General features: G+C 37.2%; 1 protein-coding gene across 3 annotated transcripts in view; it reads left to right on the top strand.

Moving 5' to 3' along the window:
• Window positions 1-17,431, top strand: part of REV3L (REV3 like, DNA directed polymerase zeta catalytic subunit) — a 170,608-nt gene that overhangs the window by 132,116 nt on the left and 21,061 nt on the right. For all 3 annotated transcript variants that reach the window (XM_045844182.1, XM_045844183.1, XM_045844184.1), the window contains exons 22-25: window positions 9,294-9,435; window positions 11,234-11,478; window positions 13,212-13,320; window positions 15,124-15,330. In XM_045844182.1, the coding sequence (XP_045700138.1) occupies window positions 9,294-9,435; window positions 11,234-11,478; window positions 13,212-13,320; window positions 15,124-15,330 (703 nt within the window). The remainder of the gene's footprint in view (window positions 1-9,293; window positions 9,436-11,233; window positions 11,479-13,211; window positions 13,321-15,123; window positions 15,331-17,431) is intronic.

Raw genomic sequence — 17,431 nt, 5'->3', positions numbered from 1 at the left:
ACTATTACAAAGGGATTTGGACTAGACATTAGACCATTTATGTTAAATAGATTATGTTACATGAAGAGACCATGAACTCTTTTTTGTTTTGAGACACTTTGGAATATCAGATAATTATATTTTTAAATTTGAGGAAATTCTTACCAAGAATGTAAATCATACTTTTTAATTTACATTTGCGGTCTCTAGTGTTTTAAGGAAAAATGTGTTTGTGTGTGTGTATTTTGCCAATTGACTCAGAAATGAAAGGAACTCTTGCTAGTCAAGAATTTGCTTGTATTAAATCTGTTTGTAAGGCACAAAGATGCCTGATTATTATTATTTTGTTTTTGTAAATTTGGATTTGGGTCTTCTGAAGCCCTTGATTATTATGAATGAGTTATGTACTCAAAGTTTTATTTCTTGGCCCTGGCTGGTGTGGCTCAGTGGATTGAGTGCTGGCCTGAAAACCAAAGGGTCACTGGTTCAATTCCCAGTCAGGTTACATGCCTGGGTTTCAGGCCAGGTCCCTGGTATGGGACGCATGAGAGGCAACCACACATTGATGTTTCTCTCCTCTTTTTCCTTCCCTTCCCCTCTCTCTAAGAATAAATAAAATAATTTTTTTTAAGTTTTATTGCTTGTGACTTTTAAACACATTTTTCTATAAAATGTTATTTCTCATGATTAAATTCCTAAATCAGACTATAAAGCCTTTTCTGATCCCTAATATTACTAATCTAGAGAACTCATAATAGCATTTTTATTTCATCTGCTATCCAAGGAATAGTTATGGCATACTGTGTCATGGTACTAAAGGGTTATGGGTAGCTCATGAAGATAGTATTAGAAATTTTCGGAAAAAGTTAGTTTGTACTTGGAATTCTTACATCTTTTTTGTCAACCTCTTCCTAGATATCCTATCCCCCAAAATACCCCATGCCCTTAAGATGTTCTAAGTCTGGCCATTTCAGCACTTACCCAGGCCTGTTTTGAGTAGCTTATACTTTGTAATCCCTTCCTCTACCCTAAATCAACATTTGTATTTGCTTATTATAACACAACAAAATTAGCTAAAGAAATTCAATTTTGTGATGTTATGTTCATTATTTTAAAGGCCACAATTACTCATTCTTTTTTTAAACAACATAGCTTGCCAAATAAGACTAAAACACAGGAATGAATGTGATTTGACTATTTCAAAAATAATCACTTTTTTAATTTAAACAGACCACTTTTTTGTTGTTTTGTTTTAATTTTTTTTAATATATTTTATTGTAGCTCAGTGGATTGAGCACGGGCTGCGGTGAACCAAGGCATCGTAGGTTCGATTTGCAGTCAGGGCACATGCCTGGGTTGCAGGCGCGGCCCTCAGCAACCGCACATTGATGTTTCACTCTCTCTCTCTTTCTCCCTCCCTTCCCTCTCTAAAAATAAATAAATAAAATCTTTTTTAAAAAGGAAGCTAAACAATATGTATTTGTTTCCTTTTAAAAAATAAATAAATATATATATATTTTATTGATAATGCTATTACAGTTGCCCCATTTTCCCCCTTTACTCCCCTCCATCCTGCCCCCCTCCTACCCACATTCTCCCACTTTAGTTCATGTCCATGTGTCATAAGTTCTTTAGCTTCTACATTTTCCATACTGTTCTTGCCCTCCCCCTGTCTATTTTCTACCTACCATCTATGCTACTTATTTTCTCTACCTTTTCCCCCTCTCTCCTCATCCAATTGCCCTACTGCTAACCCTCCATGTAATCTCCATTTCTGTGGTTTTGTTCCTGTTCTAGTTATTTGCTTAGTTTTTTTGTTTTTGTTTTAGGTGTGGTTGTTAATAATTGTGAGTTTGCTGTCATTTTACTGTACATGTTTTTTATCTTCTTTTTCTTAGATAAGTTCCTTTAACATTTCATATAATAAGGGCTTGGTGATGATGAACTCCTTGAACTTGACTTATCTGGGAAGCACTTTATCTGCTCTTCCATTCTAAATGAAAGCTTTACTGGATAGAGCAATCTTGGATGTAGGTCCTTGCCTTTCATGATTTGGAATACTTCTTTCCAGCCCCTTCTTGCCTACAAGGTCTCTTTTGAGAAACCAGTTGACAGTCTTGTAGGAACTCCTTTGTAGGTAACTGTTTCCTTTTCTCTTGCTACTTTTAAGATGCTCTCCTTATCTTTAATCTTGGGTACTGTAATTATGATGTGCCTTGGTGTGTTCCTCCTTGGGTCCAACTTCTTTGCAACTCTCTGAGCTTCCTGGACTTCCTGGAAGTCTACTTCCTTTGCCAGATTGGGGAAGTTCTCCTTCACTATTTGTTCAAAGAACTTTTCCACTTGTTGCTCTTCCTCTTCTCCTTCTGGTATCCCTCTAATTCGGATGCTGGGACATTTCAAGATGTCCTGGAGATTCCTAAGCCTCTCCTCATTTTTTTTTTTAATTCTTCTTTCTTCATTCTTTTCTGATGGATGTTTCTTCCTTCCTTCTGGTCTGCACCGTTGATGTGAGTCTGTTTCCTTCCCTTCACTATTGATTCCCTGTACATTTTCCTTTATTTCATTTAGCATAGCCTTCATTTTTTCATCTAACTCGCTACCAAAGTCAGCTAATTCTGTGAGCATCCTGATCACCAGTGTTTTGAACTGTGCATCTGATAGGTTGGCTATCTCTTCATTGCTTAGTTGTATTTTTTCTGGAGCTTTGATCTGTTCTTTCATTTGGGCCATTTTTTTGTCTTGACATGCCTGTTATGTAGTCAGGGGCAGAGACTTAGGTATTCACCAGGCCGGGGCAACCCAATCTCTGGGTTGTGACACTGTATGCGGGGAAAGGGTACAAGAGGGAACAATGGTGCTTGCTCCACTCTTTGCCAGATTTCAGTCACTTCCCCTCCTTCCCAAAAGCAAATTGGGCCCTTCTGGTGCTGATTCCCATGTGGGTAGGCTTTGCACATTCTAGGACCCTGTGGGTCTCTCCCATGAACTCTCCTGTGAGGCTGGGAGTTTCTCCCGGCACCTCAACCCCAACAAGGAGTTTTAAGTCGGTGTTTTGAGACTTTATTTCCCCACGCTAGGACCCTGGGTTGTGAGGTCTGTCTTGCTCCCCATTTTTGCCTGGTTTATCTGCACACAAATGTGGGACCACCCAGTCTGCCAGCTGCCTTGTGCGCCGCACCCCTCCACAATCTGTCGCCTTGCATACCTGGGGTCCACCAGCCACCACTTTGCCGAGACCCCTTTCAGCCCGGCTGCCCAACTCCACTCCTCTTACTGGTCTGGATGAATGTTTCTTCTTTAACTCCTTGGTTGTCGGACTTGCGTACAGTATGTTCAGTTTCCTGTTGGTACTGGTTGTTTTTTCTTTCTAAATTGTTGTTGTCCTTATTTTGGTTGTGTGAGGAGGCACAGTGTATCTACCTACGCCATCATCTTGGCTGGAAGTTAAACAGGCCACTTTTTAAGTACTTTTTAAAAATATTTTAGGAAAGATATGGAATGATGTCGGCACGATAGTAGAGTAGGAAGCTCTGGAACCTCCTTTCCCCACACAAATGCACTGATTCAGCAACAGCTCACAGACAATTTCCCTTGTGAAAAATCCAGAAAGAAATTAAAAGCTTCTGCACCCTGGGAAAACACAGAACCGGGCTCACCAAAGCTGAGAGGGAGATTCAGGGCACCTTCTTGTCAGAGTTCTCCTCCTGGCTCAGAGCAAAATGGTCAGGAAAGGGCTCCTAGCTTCTCCCAGGGGAGGGAGGGATTGGTTCATGTGTCTAGCACCCCAGGTTTTCCAAGGGAGCTCTTACAGGTCTGAGACAGTCTAGCTGGCGGAGCCTAATGTAGGCAGGTGGACACCATAGATCCTCCCCTGCTGCTCAGCACAGAGCAAGTGATGAAAAATCTCAGCTCTCAGTTTATTCCTGGGGTGAGAAAGACTTGATCCATGCATCCAGAGTCCCAATTCTTCCTAGGCTACCCAAAAAACTGGCATCTGTCTTCCCAGTCTTGGTGCTCCAACAGGCCTGGAACAATCTAGCTGTTCTGGGGGCACACACAGGGGTTTGGACTAGCAGGCCGTAACTCCCCTCCTGCTCCACACAGAGTGGGCAGTACAAAAACCACAATTGCCTGCTTCTCCCTGGGAAGGGAAAGAGGCCCCGAATCTCTGTCTGGGTTGATTGATGGAGGTCTGCTATAGAAGACTAGTTCATGAAGACTGGGAGAAGTGCCACCTTTGTCTAATGCGGGACACCAACACAGAGAATGAAGAAAAATGAAGAATCAAGCAAAGATATTCCAAACAAAGGAGCAAGATAAATCTCCAGAAATTGATCATAATGAAACAGTTATACAATTTACCTGATAGAAAATTCAAAATAATTCATAAAGATTCTCACCAAGGTCAAGACAACAAAATGAGAATTTCAACAGACAGAAAATATTTAAAAGAACTGAACAAAACAGGAGCTGAAAAACACAATAATTGAACTGAAACTTTCACTAGGGTTGTTCGACAGTAGACTAAGTCAAGCAGAAGAAAGGATCAATAAATTTTCAGACAGGTCATTGACCATGTGGAAAAGATGAGCCATTATATCCCTTATATCCATTTTGTTTTATTTTTTTAAGTATTTTTATGGATTATGCTATTTCAGTTGTCCCAATTTTCCCCCCTTAATCCCCCCCCCCGCCCCACAACCCTCCAGCATTCCCCTCCCCCCCTTAGTTCATGTCCATGGGTTGCACATATAAGTTCTTTGAGTCCTCTGTTTCCTATGCCATTTTTTACCTTTCCCCATCTATTTTATGCCTATCAATTATGCTTCTTCTTCCCTGTCCCTTTTCCCCCCTATTCCTCCCTTCCTCCTCCCCACCGAATACCCTCCGGGCGACGTCCATTTCTCTGATTCTGTTCCTGTTCTAGTTGTTTGCTTAGTTTTTGTTTTCATTGTTTTCTTTTCTTTTACATTCATTTGTTAATAGTTGTGAGTTTGTTGTCATTTTATTGTTCATATTTTTTATCTTCTTTTTCTTCCCTTTAACATTTCATATAATAAGAGCTTGGTGATGATGAATTCCTTTAACTTGACCTTATCTGGGAAGCACTTTATCTGCCCTTCCATTCTAAATGAAAGCTTTGCTGGATAGAGTCATCTTGGATGTAGGTCCTTGCCTTTCATGACTTGGAATACTTCTTTCCAGCCCCTTCTTGCCTGCAAGGTTTCTTTTGAAAAATCTGACAGTCTGATGGGAACTCCTTTGTAGGTAACTGTCTCCTTATCTCTTGCTGCTTCTAGGATTCTCTCCTTCATTTTAATCTTGGGTAACTTGATGATGTGCCTTGGTGTGTTCCTCCTTGGATCCAACTTCTTTGGGACTCTCTGGGCTTCCTGGAAGTCTATTTCCTTCACCAGATTGGGGAAGTTTTCCTTTATTATTTGTTCATACAAGTTTTCAATTTTTCGCTGTTGCTCTTCTCCTTCTGGCACCCTTATAATTCAGATATTGGAATGTTTCAGGTTGTCCCAGAGAGTCCTCAGCCTTTCTTCATTTTAGGGGGATTCTTGTTTCTTCATTCTGATCCAGTTGGATGCTTGTTTCTTCCTCTTGTTCCAAATCATTGCTTTGAATCCTGGTTTCCTTCTTGTCACTGCTGGTTCCCTGAATATTTTGCTTTATTTCATTTTGGGTATCTTTCATTTTTCAACCAAGCTCAATCAGTTCTATGAGCACTTTGATTACCAGGGCTTTAAATTCTCCATCAGATAGGTTAGCAGTCTCCTCATTGCTTAGTTCTGAGGTTTTGCTGTGTTCTTTCATTTGGGCCCTATTTCTCTGTCTTGGCGCAGTTGATAGGTTGTAAGGGGGCAGGGCCTTAGGTATTCACCCAGGCAGGGCAACCCTCCTAGCTGCGCTGCCTATGGGGGAGGGGCCAGAGAGAGAACAATGCAGCTTGCCTGATTGTCTCTACGCACCTTCCAACAGACTCTCGTGTCAGACTGGAAGTATCTCCCACAGGGCAACCCCAGCCTAGCCCACACTGAGCTCTGAGTCTCAGTTTTCCCCTTAAGTCAGCCCCGCCCATTCAGCTCTGCCAAGCTGGGCAGTCAGCCCCTCCCCTCAAGCTGCCTCACCAGGGTTTTTCTGAGTCAGCCAGTGCCGTCTGCCTTACCTGTCTGGTAGTTCTGGTTGCTTTTTTCTTTAATTCCTTGGTTGTTGGAGTTCCATGCAGTTTGATTTTCTGGCGGTTTTGGTTGTTTATTGATTTTAGATTGGTTGGTATCCTCCTTTTGGTTGTGCAAGGGAGCGAAGGGTTTCTACCTACGTCTCCATCTTGGCCGGAACTCTCAAGTATTTTGTTTTACCTTAAAGGGACTAAATTGAGTCCACACATAATGCGTTATCTCATATTTACATTTGATAAATCTGTATTATTAAAGCATTACATTAATAATCTATAACAAATAATCAACAAGATTACAACTCACTCTATTGCAGTACTTGCTTTATTGTGATAGTCTGGAACTGAACCTGCAATATCTCTGAGGTAAACCTGTAATAAAAGATATTCAATAACAAATTCATTAAATGAATTATGTTATTATCATACAATGGTATGCTCGATAGCAATAAAAAACACATAAATAGTCACAATATAATAAGCTAAAAATGCAAGTGGTCCCCCAATTTTTTTGGCACCAGGAACCAGTTTTGTGGAAGACACTTTTTCCATGGAGTGTTGGGGGATGGTTTCAGAATGCATTATATTCAAGCTCACCTCCTGCTGTGTGGCCGTTTCCTAATAGGCCACTGACCAATACGGGTCCAGGGGTTGGGGAACCTCTCAGTTATAGAACAGTATTTGTCTGTTTTGTTTAAAAATTAAGTCTTTATAAAGTTTAGGATATTTTTAGATTTGCATAATTCTTTTTAACGGTTTTATTCAGATATAATTGACATGCCATACAAGTTACCCATTTAATTTAAAGTGTACAAGTAACGGTTTTTAGTATATTCACAGTGTTGTGCAACCTTTACCACAATAAGTTTTAGAGTATTTTCATTATCCCAAAAAGAAACCATGCGTCTCTTAATCATCACCCTCTAATTTTCCCTTTTTCACCCACCCCTCCCACCTTAGGCAACCACTAATCTTTCTCTCAGTATAGATTTGCGTATTCTGGATATTTCACGTAAGTGAACCATAACATGTTGCCTTTCCTGACTGGTGTCTTTTAGCATATACTGTCCAGATTCGTGCGTGTCAGTACTCCATTTCCTTTTATTGCCACATTTTGTATCAGTTGGTGGACACTTGAGTTATTCCTACTTTGGGGCTATGATGAACAATGCTGTTAAAAACATTTGAGTACAAGTTTTTGTGTAGGCATGTGTTTTCTTTCCTCCCGGATATATTCCTGGAAGTGGAATTGGTGGACTATATAGTAACTGTATATTTTACAATTTGAGGACTCGTCAGACTCCCAGTGCAACTGCACTGGTTTACATTCCCACCAGATTGTATGACAGGGTTATAATTTCTCCACATCCTCACTCACACTTGTTATTATCTGTCTTTTAAATTAGGTGGATTTTTTTTTAATTTTATGTTTATTTTGTAGTTTTTCTATATGCATTTGTCATGTGTTGTAGGGACACATTTTTAAACTTTTATATTTAGCTGTTTGTAGCTATATTGTCCCAAAAACCATATAATTAGAAGTTGCAGCATATGTGAACCTATATATTCTTTAAATGAATAAATTTTATTCTTTATAGTATACCTTTGGATCATTTTTACATTTTAACAACATAATATTAAATCAAAGCGTCCTTTTATGGCTCTGGTGAAGGGTGGTTGTTTGCTTGTTTTCTTACCAAAAAGGAAGGTAAAGAGATCAATTTTGTTTTAAGTTTAAATCAAAGAAAACTTAGCACACTGTTCTCCAGGAAGCCAGTCAGAGAAAGACAAGTGCCATATGGTCTCACTCATATGTGGGATCTAATGAACAGACTGAACTAACAAGGAACATGGGGACGGACGCATGGACTGAGAGCAGGGTTATAGCTGGAGGGCCGGGTTAGGGGTGGACGGACCGAGCAAAAAGGAAAAAGGACTCGTAGACATGGACAACAGTGTGGTGATTATGGGGGTGAGGATATAAGGAGACTAAATGGTAATGGAAAAAATACATAAAATCAATTTAAGAAAAAGTAAAAAATAAGTCAAAGAAAACAATATTTATGTTTTCATAGGAAATACTAAATTGACGTACATTTATCCCATGCATGGTCTCATTAATATTTTCCTGATCTTTCTAAATCTTCAAATTATTCTGTTTCTTCCCATGAGAAGACACTACTTGCTTTTATTGGGTAGGCCAAGAAGTTCATTTGGTTTTTTTCTGTAAGGTGGCTCTAGTAGCGCTTAGTTGTCTGTAACTTCATTCAAAACAGTTTTGTCAGATTGTATTGTGACAGTTGTCATGTCAGCATGCATTTAAGAAAACACCAAAATTGGTGAATTTTTATGCAGCCATTTTAATATTGAAGATGGAAGAAAATAAGCAACATTTTTGGCACGTTATGCTTTACTAATTCAAGAAAGGTAAGAATACAACTGAAACGCAAAAAAAAAAAAAAGAGTTGCTTGATCATGTCAAAAGTGGTTTGCAAAGTTTCATGCTGGAGAGTTCTCGCTGGACGACGCTCCACAGTCGGACAGACCAGTAGAAGTTGATAACTGTCAACACAAGACAGTTGAAAACAGTCAATGTTATACCACATGGGAGACAGGCGACATACTCAAAATGTCCAAATCAGTAAAGTTATTGGTGAAAATGAAAAATTAGTCTTTTATTTTATGGAAAAAACTAAATGGACTTTTTGGCCAACCCAATATTTTAGAATAGTTCTTACAATGATAATCTAAAGCTTCCATGTTCTCAATCCTACAGATATGATGAGTTGTCATTGTATAATCACTGCTGCATCATTAGCAGTGGCATCTAGGAGGAGATTATAATTTTTTATAACAAAAAGTAACACCAAGAAAAATATTGAAAATAATTATCCTTAGTCTTACCACCTTATCAAAAGTACTACCTCAAACTTTACATATTTTCACTAAGTTTCATACCTTTAAAATATGTGAAGTTTTCTAATGTTTAACTCCTTAATATACCTTAATGTACATCATTACTCCTTAAATAACCTCACTATTAATGTGCACGTTTTGGCACAATGAAAACAGTACTAAGTGTCCCAATTTTTCCCTGAGGTTCACAGCATGGATTGTCTTTTAACAGATGGAAAATGGTTGATCATTACATCAGCCGTGTCCGTGGAAATCTCCAAATGCTGGAACAGGTGGACCTAATTGGAAAAACCAGTGAAATGGCTAGACTTTTTGGCATTCAGTTTTTACATGTACTGACAAGGGGTTCTCAGGTAGGAAATCTATTTTTTTGTTGTTTGGTTGGTTGGCTTTTTGTTTGTTTTGCACGCTTTAAAGTTCTGTGTGAGTGGTATACTTCTGAGATGTTTGAAGTGATTTTGTAATTTTGAAATTTCTGTCTGGTACCAACTAATATATGTAGCTGGTTGCTCAAATCTTGTTATTTTCTGGAAAAGCTTTAATTTTGCTTAACAGCTGCACTTTTTTTCTCAATACCAGCTCTCTAGTCACTGTTAAATATTTCATGGTATCAAGAAAATAAATGGCTACACCCTTGAGGATGATACTATGTTCCTGAATATTGTCTGTGTGATTCAGGATGCCTTCAGTGCCCCCTTAGAACTGAGGAAGCAGCAGAGAAAGCCTGTGTCTCTTTTCTTTTACATCCCTAATTTTGGCTTGTTCCAACTCCCAGCAGATAACTTTAATGTTTTTTTTTAAATAGAAGGATTTGGAAATCAATACAAGTAGACACTTACCATTTTTTTTAAATATTAAAGAAAATGATACCTTATAAGCCATTTAATTCATATCTAACTTAATTCTCAAGGATATAATGCTTTTGTCACATGCCTTGACAAATGATTTCATGCATTCATTCAACAAAGAATTATTTGAATGCCTTTAACATATTAAACGTTGTGCTAGGCCTCAGGGAGGCTACACTAAATCACTCAGGTTCCTTAACCTCATGAAATCTTTTTTTTTGTTTGTTTAAGATTTTATTTATTTATTTATTTATTTTGAGAGAGAGAGAGACACACACACACACACACACACACACACACACACACACACATATCAATGTGCGGTTGCTGAGGGTCATGGCCTGCAACCCAGGCATGTGTCCTGACTGGGAATTGAACCTGCGACACTTTGGTTCACAGCCCGTGCTCAATCCACTGAGCTACACCAGCCAGGGCTGAAATCTTTTAATTATTATAATTGCTCTATATACCTTATAGAGTAAGGTATACTCTGTAGACTCTAATGTTCCCCCAATCTATGAGTTCAGTAATTATAGCAAAAATAGAGCTCTAACTACTCTAGCATTACCTGTTGGTTTACTTAATTTTATTGCTTATAAGCTATTTTATTCATTCATTTATACCCACACAAGTTTTAAAAACTGAGCCAGCTTATAATTTTTAAAAAGTTGGATATTTTAAAACCACATGAGAAAATTTCACAGAATCCATGCTGATTTTTGCAAGTGCTGTTTTTATATAATATTCCAAACCATATGCTTAATAATGGTTGTTTATAAACAGTCAATTGCTTGATTCAGTGAATAAAAGCTAGAAAATACCTTTTAATTCTGGAGTCCTTGTCTTTCCTTCTTGAAAAATTGGGATAAAATTTACCATCTCAAGTCTCCTGAGTTTCATTCTCAAATTTTCCCAATTCAATTTCTCAAAGATTGGCCAGCTTTTTAAAATAAATTGACAAACTGTGCGGCTCTCTCTCTTACATCTGTTAATTGTGGTAGAGCTGTATTTAAATATAAAAAGAAGTCTAACTGTATCTGTCTTTTCAGTATTGCCTATGATGTAAGCCTTTGACATATTTTACAATTTTTATAAAAACTTTAGGAATATGAATGTCCCCTCTGGCACCTAAAAGCTGGCTAAATAACCAATACTATGTAATTGTATATGTAATTGTGTTGTAAGAAAGTCATGCAGCCTTATTCTGAAGAGCAAAACATGATGATTATCACATATTAAAAAGACCAGCATATTTATAACCTGTTTTCTTCTTCTCTGCCTCCCTTCGCCTCTCTGCCCACAGTACCGTGTGGAATCAATGATGTTGCGTATTGCTAAACCAATGAACTATATTCCTGTGACACCGAGTGTACAGCAGAGGTCCCAAATGAGAGCCCCACAGTGTGTCCCGCTCATTATGGAGCCTGAATCTCGCTTCTATAGCAACTCAGTTCTTGTTTTGGATTTCCAGTCACTATACCCTTCTATTGTGATTGCGTACAACTACTGTTTTTCCACCTGCCTTGGCCATGTGGAGAACTTGGGAAAGTAAGTGTTTTTGCATATTTACAATTATGTTGTGCTTTGTGCTTCTTACTAAACTGCACTTTTTTTCAGTTTCTTTTTGCAATTGAGACTGTCCTTATGAGGAAAATAAATGAATGGGATGTAGCCTAGCTAACTTGCTATTTTAAGTTACCGTATTTTGCCTTGTATAATGTGCCCCCATGTATACTGTGTACCCATGTTTTTGGCCCAGACTTTCAGGGAGAAAGTCTTTCATTTTAATTTTTTTTTAATATTTTATTTATTTTTTAGAGAGGGAAGGGAGGGAGATAGAGAGAGAGAAACATCAATGTGCGGTTGCTGGGGGTTATGGCCTGCAACCCAGGAATGTACCCTGGCTGGGAATCGAACCTGGGACACTTTGGTTCCCAGCCCGTGCTCAATCCACTGAGCTATGCCAGCCAGGGCTTCATTTTAATTTTTAATTCAATTTTATTTATGTATATTTAGACCCAAAATCAATTTTTATATTCCAGGGTATTATATTGCATATGGATATCATTATTGCTTTCTAGACTACATTTTTAATGCATCAGCATAAATAAAATAATTAAAAATATTCATATAGATACAGAATTAGTACTGCCCACATATAATAATATGCATCCTTATTTTACCCTCAAAAATTTGGGCAAAAAAGGATGCATTATATGTGGCAAAATACAGCACCTTACTAATAGACCGAGATCACCATATGCCTCAGCCTCACAAACGGATGAGACATGGGGAGAACACTGAATACCTCAACCTTGCACTATCTGTTGCACATGTATACCTGTGGTCTCTTTTTAAATGGGAGTTATAAAACTATATTTCCAGGGATCATTTCTATAGTTCATTAAATGAGAGTTATATTTAATTCATAGATATAAACTACCTTTCAGTGGAATAGCTTGAGAATTATGATCTTACAACTCCAACTGTCAACTTCTCTTGACTTTCCTTAGCAATAGTTTTTTTTAACTTACATCATTAAATGTTTTAGCTGTTCGTGTCAACAAATTTTATAAGCTGAGTGAGAATAACATTTTTAACTCAAAGGAGTAGATATCTTTCTCATAAGAAACAGAGTCTTCCTTAATAATGATTTTTATATATTTAAACCAAGTGTTACTGTTTCATCTAGAGTATACTCCTTCTTAGAAAGCATTTGTGGAAATTGTATTAGTAATACTGTCTTTTTATTAAGAACAGAAATTTGGAAAGTTATTTACAGTCTTTTTATTTAAGGCTTAAATTTTTCTTTAAGAAACTTAGTGTAAGGTAATCATGTGTTGAGTTGAAATTCAGTATTTCAGTATAGATGTTATCCATGCATTTTAGGATAGTGCCATTTAAGACATATTTCTTTTAACAAATTTTGAATATTTGGCACTGGCCAGGTAACTCAGTTGTTTGGACCATTGTCCTGTCCACCAGAAAGTTGTGAGTTCGGCTCCTGGTCAGAGTGCACACAGGAGGCAGCCGATCAGTATTTCTCTTTCCCTTCCTCTCTCTAAAATCAATAGACATATCTTTGAATGAGTTTAAAATGTGAATATTTGAAGAACTAATTTTTTATAATTAGACAAATAAACTTATTACTAAGTACATGAATTCATGTTTAGATGTTTGAAAATGAATTCCTAATGGAATTGGAAAGATTCCTAAAATTGCTTAGAATTTCTATTCTGTGATTGGAGAAAGTTTTTGCTTAATGTTTTCTTTCTTAACAGGTATGATGAATTTAAATTTGGCTGCTCCTCTCTAAGAGTACCTCCAGATTTACTTTACCAGATTAGGCATGACATCACAGTGTCCCCCAATGGAATAGCTTTTGTCAAGGTAATAGTCTCTTATAAATGAAAGGTATCTACTGTGGCTTAACCTTTGGAGAGTTAATGGTTTAGATGTTCTTGGCCTATAATACAGGAAAAAAAATAAATAAGTTTGCTTGAATAGCTTATCTCAAAAAGTCAAAGAAATAGGATCTTCTAAGAAATCATTATTTAAAAAGTCATCTTTTTGTGAATTTAGGTTTAAATTCTTTTGTTAGATTTTAGTTCTCAGTGAAATACTAGAAGAAATGTACACATATACTTTCTGCCCTCTGTTAGAACCTGGCAGACTTAAAATGGATATTTTATGATCACAGTTTTGTTAACTTATAAATGTTTAAAGTGCTTTAATGTGTAAACTCAACTAATTGTTCTTCCAAATTATTTTAAGTTACATTAATACTATCTTAGAAAGAATGATGCTCTTGTTTATTGATTGTATTTCTATAAAGATATCCAGACTAATAATAGGGTCTCTTTTTTTTTCTCCCTTATCTCCCCTTGAAAGAGACTGAGGAAAGCCCCATAAATGAATAAATTAAAGACAAATAGGAGGGATCTAGGAGAATATTATATTGCCTCTTCTTTCAGTGTCCTTAGGAGTGGGTCTGTACTAGAATCATGGGACAGTAGGGTGGTTGATGGTAGCATGGACCTCACTTGCCCTCAGATTCATTCTGTTGTACTTAGCAAAAGCAGCATCCTTACTCACCAGTAAGAAGATGCTATGTTTGAAGAGCACCCTAAAATCAGCCATTTACATAAGAGGAAAATTTTTACCAGATAATAGTCCTTTGGGGGAAATATTACATCTTCAAATTATCATGTATATTATGTCCTAACATAAATATTATGGCTTCTTTAAAAGGTACACAGAATGAATTAGAGGTTAGATTATGTCTTCATTGTCACATATCTAGCAGCTTATTACATCATCTCCCTTTAACAGCATTTTTAAAGCCTGCATCTACATTCTGACCCAAGTGTAAAGCTTAATGAAAATAAGATTTTTTTTAAATATTCAGGAGTGTGATTTTCCTGTATCAGAGGTTTTAATTGTTCAGTCCAACATGCATTATTACCTTGCACGTGTCTGTGAATCATCTTCAAAGTTAATACTGTTTTGTGGTTTTCATTCCTACTGGAGTTCTCATAAATTCTCCCTAGTCTTGATTAATACAAATGATTCTTTTTTGGCATCTACAAATTTTATCACTTCACTATTCATCCCCTCTTCCAGATTGCTAATAAATATAGGCCGGAGGGGATGGCTTAGTGGTCTAAGCATCAGATTTGAAATACCTAGAGTCCCTGGAACTGCAGGTTTGAATGTCAGCAGAGTCAACCCAGCTCATCATTCTTCCAAGGTAGATAAATGGAGTTCCATGCAGATTACTGGGGTCGTAGGATGAGATCTTTAAAACTGAGGTTTGTTATGAGTGAGACAAATCCCGTGTGTCTTTCTGAAAGAGTGGGGGTTTGGATCAAAGTTTCTAACAAAATTTCCCTCTGAACTTGTTGTATGGTCTCTTCTTATGCACTAGTTGACATCCTCCTTCCTGGAGGTCTTTGAACTCACAAAATAGTAATTCACTAGATTTATAAACATTACAGGAAACTTAGGGAAAAAGTCCTCTGCAAAAGAAAGAAAATGTGATTTTATATTAACTGCCATTAATCTTGTGGCCACTTTATTGTTAGTATGTTTCAATTCATGACGGTTGGCCATTGTTATACTTAGTGCTTCCTTCTTAATTATCTAATTGTAATGTTTGAGGGATTTGAAACATTCTTTTTTTCTTTATGATAGCCTTCAGTAAGAAAGGGTGTGCTACCAAGAATGCTCGAAGAAATTTTGAAGACTAGACTCATGGTGAAGCAGTCAATGAAGGCTTACAAGCAAGACAGAGCCCTCTCACGAATGCTCGATGCACGTCAGCTAGGACTTAAGCTTATTGCAAATGTCACATTTGGCTACACAGCTGCTAATTTTTCTGGGAGAATGCCATGCATTGAGGTAAGCAGTACAGTTCTGTAGTTTGGTTTTGTTTTGTTTTGTTTTCAAAAGAAACTGAAGTAGCATTAAATGAAAACCTGTTCATTAAAGCGTTAGTTTTGTTTTGAAACTTTAGAGTAAGGGGTTTCATGTCCATGACATAGGATCAGTTTTTCTCAAACCGGAGCTTGTATATTCACATACTCTTAGAGATTTGTGGGTTTTCTCTGTGTGAACTTTTGTGTCTTTGATAATTTTAGAAACTAGCATACACATATTTCTACATTATCTGGATGGCTGTATTGTAACCAACTATTAGCATGAGATTCCAGAACCAAATTGAGAGCAATATTTACAACAACCTTGGTACTCAGTAATTCCTTTTCATGCATTGATAGAGATCGGATGGTAGTTAGGTTGCCGCCAGAATGAATAGTCATTGCATATTTATTCATGTACCAGTAGATACAAAGCAGAACCTTCTCTTGTAGTGGTAGTTACAATTGAAAGATACTTTTCATAGAATAAGACTAATTTCTTAGTATTTAATAAAGTGGGATGTGAATCTGACATAAACACAATATAGTGTAACAGAGTGATATAATAATTTACTAGTAATTGAGAAAGGCATAGTGTAAACTTGTTTTGTTAATGACTTTTTTAACAAATAATTAACAAATGAAGGCCAGAACGTTGTGGTCTACCATAGTTGTAATAGTGCAGTAAGGGAAAGCAGTGGAAGAATCAAGTCCCCACATATCTCATAGTAGGCAAAGTGAACTCCAAAATCCTGTGCAAGGGACTTCAGTTTAAGGTCCAGCATGTAAGAAGCTTGATGTCACCACTCTATCCTCACAACAGGTAAAAAGCTGAACAATCTGAACACCTCTTCTTAGATCCATCAGAGAAGAGAGGAAGAAATTATACCAGCTCTATACAATCTCTTTCAAAAGGTACATCCAGAGAGAACTCATTCTTGGAGCCCAGCATCACCCTAATACCAAAACCAGACAAAGACATTACAAGGGGAAAAAAAACTTGACACCAATATCTCTTATGAACATATATGCAAAAATCTTCAACAGACATTAGCATATCGAACCCAACAATGTATAGAAAGTTATGCACCACAACCAAGTGGGATTTAGGTCAGGTATGCAAGGCTAATTTAACATTCAAAAATCAGTTAGCAGGATCCATCACTTCACATACAGGCTAAATAAGAAAAAAATCACATGATCATATCAGTAGACGTAGAAAAAGCATTTGACAAAATCCAATACCCATTCATAATAAAAACTCAGAGTAAACTAGGAATAGAAGGGAGCTTCCTCAGCTTGATAAAGAACATTTACCAAAAAACCTAACATCACACTTTGTGAGAACCTTGAAGTTTTCCCACTAAAATCAGGAACAAGGCTGGACGTCCCTCCCACCACTGCTTTTCAGCATCACACTGGAAGTCCTAGCTAATGCAGTGAGACAGGTAAAGGAAACACCAGGTATATAGATAAAGAGGAAAGAGATAAAACTGTCTTTGCTTACACATAAAAGAGACATAATCCTCTGTGTAGAAAATCCAAAAGAACTGACCAAAATAATCCTGGAACTAATGAGCAGTTGTAGCAGGGTTGCAGGACACAAGTTAGTAGTGACCTACCCCATCCACAGTTTACACAGTTTCAGTTAACCCTGCATCAACCACAGTTTGCAATATTAAATGGAAAATTTCAGAAAAAAACAAGTAAGGTTTAAGGCTGCACACCATTCTGAGTAGTGTGATAAAATCTCACTCTGTCCCACCCCCACACAAACACACACCTGGTATATGAATCAGTGAATCATCCCTTTTTCCAGTGTATCCACCCTGTATATTCTACGTTCCAGTTAGTAGCCATCTTTTATTCTATCAGAATATGTACAAGATCTATAGGAGGAAAACTGAAACTCTAATGAAAGAAATCAAAGAACTAAATAAATGGAAAGATATTCTATGTTCATGGATAAGAAGACGCAGTATTGTCAAGACATCAATTCATTCCAAATTGATCTAAAGATTAAATGCAAATCCAGTCAAATTCCCAGAAAATGATTTTTTAAATATATTTTATTGATTATGCTA

This window comes from Phyllostomus hastatus, unplaced genomic scaffold, assembly GCF_019186645.2.
Source record: "Phyllostomus hastatus isolate PE091 unplaced genomic scaffold, TTU_PhHast_1.1 phas_contig_40, whole genome shotgun sequence".
NCBI classification, from domain to species: Eukaryota; Metazoa; Chordata; class Mammalia; order Chiroptera; family Phyllostomidae; genus Phyllostomus; species Phyllostomus hastatus.
This window is presented reverse-complemented; position numbering and strand designations above follow the sequence as displayed.